The 10,530-nt window shown below is 34.6% G+C and overlaps 1 protein-coding gene across 3 annotated transcripts in view; it reads right to left on the reverse strand.

The window, feature by feature from the left end:
* LOC102808477 (anoctamin-4-like) overlaps positions 1–7,724 on the reverse strand; it is a 72,659-nt gene extending 64,935 nt beyond the window's left edge. For all 3 annotated transcript variants that reach the window (XM_085506566.1, XM_078013615.2, XM_085506565.1), the window contains exon 1: positions 7,505–7,724. In XM_085506566.1, coding sequence (XP_085362692.1) covers positions 7,505–7,709 — 205 coding nt within the window. In that variant the 5' untranslated portion in view covers positions 7,710–7,724. The remainder of the gene's footprint in view (positions 1–7,504) is intronic.
* Positions 7,725–10,530: the final 2,806 nt, after the last annotated feature.

The following is a 10,530-nucleotide window of genomic DNA, read 5'->3' on the forward strand; positions in this document are numbered from 1 at the left end:
AATGATTGTACTTTACAACATGACAGCAACTCACCTTACAGTGTCTGTTATCAAATCATTAAGATACAACAAATTTTAGGAAAAGAGAATTTATTTTTAAGGACTCGTAGGAGGGGAAGACTAATTCTGCATTTGTTGTGATAAAGGGCACAACATGTCGCACAACTGGAGTGCAATCATTCGGAACAACGCATGTTCAGTATCTCTATGATGCATATCATGTCACGTACATTGCCTGTCTTACAATACATCATCTTATACCATCGTATGAGTATACAAAAATGTACATACTGGTCAAACACGTACATTCAACTGATTCCACCATAAATATTTCGGTCCCGTCATGTCAAAAATGAATTAGTAAAAAAATATGGCCACCAGTCTGTCATTTCAAACCTAATCAGCAAAATGAAATGTAGTACATCATTGTCCCATTGTGTTCAACGTATGTACCATATTTGAACAAAATTCATCCATGCACATCTGAGATTCAGTTAAGGGGAATATGCGTTATTTTGACACATTTTTGGTCTTAAAATAGTTGTAATTCATCCATCTTGAATTGGATCATCAAACAAATACATGTGCACATGTCCGGTATGACGTATGGCGTATGTGTTAAGTTTGAATTTGATCAGTCCAGGTATATAAATCCAGAACAGCATTCTGTAAAACAAAATGGCTGCCAGTTAGCCGTTTCCAACTTGATCTGAAAAATTATGTGCATCAAGACCCCATTGTGTTCAATGTATAGTATGTATCAAGTTTAAGCCAAATTCCTCAACACACGACATGTATTAGAAATACAGAAGACATACACGCGCCCAACTGAAAAAAAAAACTTGGAAAACACAACCTGTAAGAAATCAAAACTGATAATGAAGAACATTTCATCATGGAATGTATGAGGTGCCAAAAGGAAAGACAAAAGTTACCGGTAATGTTCCAGAAATATTAAAAAGTGATGTCAGATATTTAAATATAACAATAAGCCGAGCTGGTAATACTAAATTAAAACTTAGTGCCTATCTCTCACTATTAAATCTACTAAAATTAAACACAGTGAATATTTTCTTCTTCAGTATTAGCTCTTTAACAAATTGTCTTGATGGTGCCCATTATTGTTGGTATGTCTGTATGTCTGTGCAGGCTTTCAGCATTTGATGCGTTAAGAAGACATTTTTATGCTAAAAATAAATTTCAAAAAATAAAAGAAAATAATGACAAATGGTCAAAATGATAGCTTGTTTCCATAGCAACCATACTAGACATTTTAAAATGAGTCTTAAAGTACAAGCCTAGTAATAATTTTGACAAATTGGTCATAAATCGCATGACAATGTTCATTAGTTTATTATGTACAATCATGAAGCTATTGTCCCATGGTAAATTGAAATAGCATTATTTTGTGTTACAGTTAAGCTTTTTGAGAAACGTGTCCAAATATTTCTTGAAAATTGCTATTTTTAGAACAATTCCATAGAACACAATGTTAAAAAAAAAAATTGCATTTTTTTACACTTTTTAAAACCCAGAATTTTTAAATAATTCAGAACAAATAGTACCCCATTATTAACAATATACGATTTTATTCAGGTATGTCACCAGGCTAGATTTTGAGATAATGCATAATATCTCTGCTATAGAAACCTGTAGAACAAGTGTTACAAAAGTGTCAAAATGGCGACTTTCCACTAAAATACATCCATCAATTTCTCGAAAAAAAATCTGGTGATCCCCAACTTTTTTTAGGTCAATATCCTTATATTACCTTGGAGTACAGTTTATTGCAAAATGAATAAATTCGGGGTATTTTAATTTATGAGTATACTTCTACTTTAAGTGTGCAGTGTTTTATAGTTGCATGATTTACTAGTTCATGCTCATGTACTGTGTAATGGGAATTTGTTCACGGTGAACTTTGACCTTAAACATAATACATAAGCATGTACTGTGGGAGGGACAGTAGTAAAATCTGATTACCAATTTGGTACTACAACAATACAGAAAAGGTAGTCATAGATAATTAGAAAACAATTACAACGGTGTCTGGGGAAAAATTGGAAAAAGTGTCTATGACAGATAATATCATCATCAATTGAAAATATGATTGGCAGTAAAGACAAGGTATTTTCACATGAAATATTCATGTCAAGTCAAGACATTTGCATTATGGAACAATTTAAACCAACCCCAATACCTATTAATAAAATATTTTTGATTCATTCTGAGACTGTATAATTAGTCTGAATATATCACTTCATGGAATTCAGACTATTCCATGAATAATTAAATATGCAATAATTTAATACTGAGAAATAACAGCATCATTAAATGCTTTGAATACCATACGCCATTTTAAATATTCAGTATACCCGATAATTTATTTCTATTACCTTCCATACAGCCATATCTTATGCTTAGATGCTAAATATGTATCAGACTCAAATGGCCATCATGAATTATTAAGAATTAAACAGAAGATTGAAAATATTCACAAAAAACTGTATTTGCTCTATTATTTGCACATACATGTACGCTTACGGAGCGTAATAATGGGATACCTATGGTAAAAATATTTTTCATTAATAAACCTGGATACATTAAATGCAATTTTTGTTTTACCAGTGCTTCTATTGGAGACGCACTTCTAACACAGTATTATAGTTCATTATATTCAAGGATATGTAAGATAAGGGTAAGCAACTTTTTTTTTTTTTTTTGTGCCTGGCGACAGTTCTGGACATTGAATGTCACTGTTGTCTCTCCTGAATTTTGTTTGTATGTGCAAGTTGCAAGTGCTGACATATAGTGCATTTTTGCCACAGAAGTCATATTCATGTTTTGGGACTACACACATGACAGGGCTGTGCGACCATTTCTCTATCAAATGGCAATTTAATGCGCTATCTTGGCATCAACCAGGCTCGGTCGAACACAAGCACCTGCGGACATTAACCATGATTACCCCAAAAGTCGCATTCTTTAGTGAATGAATCTTGGCCAGTGGAATTGGCCTTCCCATTGAGTCTGTGGCACACTCTCCCAGGGTAGGGGTCGACCATTTTTGGTGTTCAGCTTAAGGTAGGATTTGAACTTGGGTAAGCAACTTAGATAACTATTTGTACGGGATGAATAATGCATTGCATGTCAGTTCCATACATGCATCAAAGCAAAATACACTAACCCAATTGCCCTGGACACTTTAAAAGGTTTGATAACATAAACAGAAATGAGTATAATTATCACTATACCCAGAACTCAGAACTATTGATGAAAACGCCAGTGCAAGAAACCTACATGTATTTGATGAATAAATTTCAATTATTTCACATTTCGACAGTAAAACATTATTCACTTTGGGAAACCATGAGCTTACATTGTACATGTATTGTGTTTGAATACGTTGTGATGTCTGCAATGTTCCTACACCTGCTATACTCTAATGAAACTAGAAAAATAAATAATTTGAAAGACAGTTTAATTCAAAAAACATCTCTATAGCATCAAAATGACTGTAAATACTTGTTGTTAATTACAAATGTTTTATTTTGTTGTTATTTTGTAATTAACTGGTACGGGGGGGGGGGGTTAATATATATATATATTTAGCTTGTCAAATAAAATTTTCTACTTGTCATGTGACAGGCAGACATGCATTCATAGTACTGTATGTCCTAACAAGTATGCCTTTCATTTTGTACAAGGTGTATCACAGTTTTGACAAAGGATGTATAAATGTAGTGCAAGATTCTGCCTCAATTACGAGTAAATAACAAAACTCCATCAAATTGGTACCGTAGTGTAATTTTATTTTTATATTGAATTAGATTACTAAATTGACAAAATCCCCAAATAACTTTTATGTTTCTTGATTTTAATTAATATGGTTGGAGAATATGCACAAATACAATGTACAAAGATCTGTCGTGATATGCACACAAATATTGGATCACGTTACCAATGCTACACTATACATTGTCACTTTCACAATACTTATCGGAAAAAGTCAACGGTTTATTTACCCGCTACAAGCATTGGTACAATAGATCTCACAGAAAGATCTCGTTTGCATTAGTATTTCTAGAAATTTACATTATTTTGCAATTTTGAGATTATCAAACAATTTGTGTGATTTCAAGTTGAGATTTTACCAGTTGAAACTCTTATAGGCCGTCCTATTTGTTTACATATGTATGCGCAGTGACTGGCACCTGAGGATACAACGTTGTGCACTATGGTTGTTATAAAATATACATGCACGTGTTGCTGTGGTAAAACAATTATAGACAATGTTGTCACAACCGATCAAGAGCTGGTTGCAAAAATGTAAACATATGACGTCACAGTTCATCTCACTACAACAATGTTGTCAATTTCAACATTAAACTAAGCTATGCTGTTTAAAAGATACCAAATTGGTAATTTCCAATACCCCTAGAGATATGGCCACATTTCACTGACCATACTTCCTTTGACATGTACTAGTAATAGTATTTTCAAACCACTGGGCTGTAAAAACTATCATTACCATTTCAACCGACAAGGCAGGAACCTTGTGCGATAAACTTTTACTTTCGGCTCACTAATTAAATCATTTCCGAAGAATGCCGAAGCGAAGTTCAAACAGAGTCGGCGAAAATTTGTTTTGGCTTGCTAGATTGCACATTTTTGATCAATCAAATGTATTTTGATTATATTATATTATATGGAAGCTCTATTAGAAGCACATCATCAATTGAAACGCATCAATTGAAACGTAAACCAACAGTTGTATTTACTACAAAAAATGTGTTACTAATATTTAAAGCATATATGGCATATTGTTCTCAAAACCAGATACTAGTAATTTATGTTTCCCTTACTCTGATAATCGCATCAAATGAAAACAGTTTACCATCAATTAACAAGTCATGCCAAGAATGCCAACTAGGAACATGAATTTCAAACATTTCCAACGTTTTCTTTGAGGATGTGATAACTTTGTATCTATATTTAGTATGCTAGATGTTCTTTTGTTAGTGGTCACATGACCACTTTTGAGTTTTGTAATGGCGGCAAAGCTTTTAAGTTGTAGTTTGCAGTTCCACAAATAAACTTTTAACGTGTTAATTGCTGTTTTTCTGTGTGGGTCATTACGGTAGTGGTTAGACGAACACTCGGTTACCACAGAGAAGCAAGTGACTAATAGTTAAACACACACCTAAAGTATGTAACCCACACCCAAGGTATGTAACCCACACCCAAGGTATGTACCCCACCTCCCACTCAAACATTAACAGAAGGACATACATACATACATGCATATGGGATGGTATAGTAGCAGCAATGTCAGGGCTGCAAATTTCTGACTTCATAGATAATTAATATGTATATTGATTCGTTATAAATCATATCAGGTACATGCAAGTTTGTGACATCATAATTACACCAAATAAAACAAATTTTGTGTTTCTACTATCCCTACCTACATGTACCAATATTTTGAGAGATATCTAAAAGTTAATTTTATGTGACATAAAATTATTTATGGCTATGTAAATTAGCTACGATCATTCTATACTAATGTTTTTTATTTCATTTACTTCCATGTAGTGAATGAATTGTATGAATGGCAGCAACAACCAACACTAACTACCAAAATCTGACAAAAATTTGTGAATCAGATCAGAACCAGGGTTTTTTCTAGAAAAAAACTGCAAGAGGGAGCACTGCAATTCAGCAGTGCTACCAAGTGGGGGAGATAGGGTTCTCCCTACAAGGGTGTGGAGTTTTTGATAATTCTAAGTTAAAATGGAGCATTCTATGGCTTCCTTGGGGCCAAAATTACAGACAGGTCACAGTTGAAGACTGTGGCCACATGTGATCTCTTCTATGGTTGCTAGATGATCTGCTCCCCAGGGTAATGAGGTGCATGGCCATGGCATGAGGGCGCTGCGCTCCTGTTCCTTTGTTTACAAAGATCCCTGAGAACATAATAATATTGACATCACCAAGGTGAAAATAAAAGCCATGCTTGAAGTGCGAATAAAACATGCTTTTCTAAAAATTGGAAAAATCGCAAGAATTACTTTCTTATTTCAAAAATGTTGACGTATTAAACGTCTTATGAAAAATTTTAAGAACAACTGGAATATTTTGCTCATAAATTGTCAGTTATGACATTGCTAAAAACAGATATAGAATATATACATGTACATTTGTAAACTCTTAATCATTTGATAGCATGTAAACTATGATTATGAATCAGCCTATAACCTTTTAACAGTAAAACACTGTGCTATAAATAACACATATAAGTGTGCAAATTCAAATAGGTTTATTTTCCTCATTTATTTCCCAATTTCTGAAACTCTGGAAATCTTATTATTCCCTTAAATAAATTTTTCCTTTAATTCTAAATTTTTTGTTCTGTACAATTCAGAATAGAATAAGCTTCCAATTTCAATTGAATTATAAAGATGACAGGTACAGTGATCAATTGAAGTTTTATAGTTACATGTATATATTTTGGATAAATTTGTTTATCTGGGTATTTGTCATTTATACCGAGGTAAGTGACTTTACAGTATTATTTTTAATCATATTGTCCATCAAGGTCATCTCATACTTCACTACATAAAAAAAAAATTGGTTTTAAAGAACTGTCAAAATAGTGGTATGATTTCCATGCTTTGTAATTTCAATGTCAAAGTTTGAAAACTTGTCAACAATTTGACTATTTTCCAACATTATGGACTACTGTAAAATGACTAATTTTCACTGGGTTTGAATTTCGCTAATTTACCATTTCAGGCATATTCAGTGTGTTATCAATTCACGGTTTTATCATTTAGATAATGTGTTCTATGCTAAATTTTACAAATTCACTGGGTTTTAATTTTTCAGTCAGCGAAATAAATGAAATAAAACCCAGTGAATAATTAACCCTTTTTACATTAGTGAATAATAAATTTCACTAGTTCAAGAACCAGTAGACTTTTAAAACAAATTTTAAGTCAAATAAATATTTTTATTTTGGTGTATAATAATATTAAATAGTATAATATTTGATTTAATAATATATTATTGTAGACGTGTGTAGCAATTTGAATACGACCAGCAACAAAAACAAGGCCTGTTATTATGATCGAATTATTATTATTATGATGGTGGTGTTCCCTGACCAGTCGACGGCTACTAGTATTTGCTGTCCACTGTCAGAAACAGGGGCATGTGGGTTTGTTTGTGTTTACATCCTAGCACAGACCATCTGTATACAGTAACAGTTCAGTATGTTATGTATCGAGTAAAGATATACAAGATATTTGTGTATCGAGTTATGATATTTAGAATATATAATATTCGTAAACATAGTATTCAAAAATTAGTTCACTTCATGGCCATTCCTATTTACTCATTATAAAGGCGGCCATACGAGAAATGTACACACCCAAGCCAGTCATTGACACCGTGAGAAGAAATGCGAGACACGGCACATTGTATGCAATCTGAGTTTACTTACCGACAGGCGGTGGATGCACCCCTCCCCCTGACATGTCTTGCATGTGATAGTCGCTATATCCTGCCATTTTCGCAATGTCCTCGTCACTAAACCCACCGAAACCAGCATAGGACACTGGACGATCAGCGGAATCACTCTCCGACCTTAGCAATCCTTTTGACGAGTTTGCGTCTGCGCCGACTCTGTTTGAACTTCGCTTCGGCATTCTTCGGAAATAATTAATTGGTGAGCCGAAAGTAAAAGTTTATCGCAGAAGGTTCCTGCCTTGTCGGCCGCGTGAATACTGAAGCAACGTTTTGGTGTATCATATGGTCTCTTCACAACTAAACTGTTGCCCCGTTCATGAAAGTTAATAATTAAACATATTGGTATCTATGTTTCAACACCAATGTCAAACAACAGAGTACACACTACGGCTTCAGTGCCATTCATACAATGTCGCGCTGAACACTGCCGTATTTGTTTGTATAAATTTGTCAAAATAGATGACATTTATGAAATATTATTCAATATTTCATGAAGATTTAACTAATCGTCTACTGACTCGATGTTGCCATAGTAACTCACTCAGGGTCATATTAGTAAACTATTCGATTCCATGGCAACATATATGTATACGGGTCAAATGTTTTGTTTATTGTATTATTATAAATATTAGTTCAGTTGAGATTAGTTTAGTTGGATAAATCATCTAGGAGCTTCCTTCAAAACAAGTGACAAAAGCAGCAGTAAAGAAAGGAACACTGATATTTGTAGCCATGTAGTCATCGTGAAGTTAGGGTGGCCACGGCGCCGGATAAATTACTACAATTTAAATACTACAACAATCCAACTTTGGTATTCGAATGAAACCAACATCACACAAAGACAGATTCCAATTTATGATCAATTATTTTCCCGTTATTCAAATTAGTTCATACTAATTCACAACATGAATATGGATAAAAAGTTGGTACGAAATTATACTCTTCCCAGACGGAACAGATGCTGTTATTGAGACCTTTTAGGTGTTTCGTTCTGTACATCGTATTCCGCGGAGTGTTCGGTGTATACCAATCCACATTGACAGTGAGGGCCTATGTATTTTTACTTGTTTATACAAGTTTTATATTATTTACGATTCAAGTGCATGAAAACCACACTTGACGAAACCTGCGCTACAATAAGTATTGAAGTGTTCATAATATGTGAAACAAAATCTAACTTTTCACGTGTGTTCCTTATTTGCGTTTTCATGTGTCGGTTTTGATAATTCGGCTACTTTTTAAGAGACCGAATTTGAATTTCTCTGTGAAGGGGTTTGGATAGTTGTTGTCGTGGTCGTTCACGTTACGAGTTCCGTACATACATCATTCCCAAGCCGCGACTGAATACTGCCGTTGGTGGCGTGCTTGAATCACTTACGAGTTCGGCGCACTCATTGCCCAGTCGATGCATTGATAAAGCACACGTGGGTCAATTTATTTACAAAATTCGATATGCGGCATTTTGTAATCAATTAAAACGTACGCGTTTTGTATTTGTCTTCTGCGTTTATAATGTCTACGCGTTTTACGACAACTATCGACTCGTTTTACAATAACAAATGAGGTACGTACTTTATAATAAACACTCGAGGACTATACTGTTTATGATTACGCCAGCAACACGATGTATACCGTTAATAATTCCTATTAAATATGTAATATGGAAAAAACATATATATTTTAGTATTGTTTTTTGATTCTCCATCCTGTAAACTAAATCGGTCGATGATTTATCATAAACGAAAGGTGTTGCATCTGCATGGCACACACCAGTATTCGTTGAATAGGAATTCAAAACAAATAATACGCATGTGCAAAAAATGCACAAAATAACCAGTCCACATGCTTATTAGATTATTTTATCCAATGAAAACTCCGTTGTGTGCTACAAGAACAACATTTTCAATATTTATGCAGACGTATCTCTACTTTCTAGGGGACTTATGCCGAATTCTTTTCTCCTCGATGGACTCACCGAAAACATGAGTATGTATGTGAGTTCAGGGAATCTTGATTCTGGTCATATTTTGCTCCAAATAATTCTGTTACTGTGACAGTCTGCAAACGTATCGTCCGTTTCAGGTTTTAAGTTGGCCAGGGATCCGGGGTCTTGGTTCGTTTAACTTAAATTTTACTCTGTATTGAAGGCGGTTCCGAGTGTCAAGGCTTTATTTTATTTACTAATTTAATCAAAATAAATAGTTTTTGTTTGTTTTTTATTTGAGGTTTGAGAAACATGTTGGCTCGAGCTATTCTTACGAGGTCTTGAAATCTTGGCTATTCAGTTGATGCATATGTGTTGGGACGAGATTCAGTTGTGTTGCGTTGTGCAGTATAGTAATCGGACAATGTTTCAACACATTTTCTTCATATTATTTCAGTTGTTTTGATTTTTAAAATTCTAGATTTTAAACAGCTGTAAGAACAACAACTGATTCTAATATGATAAAACCCCTCAGACAAGCACAAAGCGGTACACTGAGTACATGACACGGGAAGTGTAAAAGTTAACGTACTACCAAAGAGCTACACGACATGGCGTGTCTTTAACTCGGCCACTGTGAACGGTCCCCAAACACTACCTACACCGACCGATCCAAATCACAGCATAGTTTCCAAGATAGAAGTTATTAGGTCAACTGTGTTCATTGGTGAATCAAGCATACCCAACGCATATGAGTCGCGTCAAGTACAAAGCATCAACGGTTACCACGCCCTCTTGTGATAACTACTAATTGTCTTCATAACTTGTATCGGGCCATTGGAAAACATTTTACGATCCGAGAGAATCAGGCATGCGGGATTTGCTCACCAGGCGCGACCTTACTAGCATGCCCCCTTAAAAATGTTGAAATCTAGACCCTCTGAAACACTATTTCCTGCATTTTGAGAGGCAAATTTTGTTGACACAAAGGTTTCAGATCGATGATTTTGGAGGGGCGACAACTCCAACATTTTTTTCGAGGCCACCCCCTCACACACACACCCACCTTTGCCGCC

The sequence above is a fragment of the Saccoglossus kowalevskii genome, chromosome 12 (genome assembly GCF_978046115.1).
Source record: "Saccoglossus kowalevskii chromosome 12, keSacKowa6.1, whole genome shotgun sequence".
NCBI lineage: Eukaryota > Metazoa > Hemichordata > Enteropneusta > Harrimaniidae > Saccoglossus > Saccoglossus kowalevskii.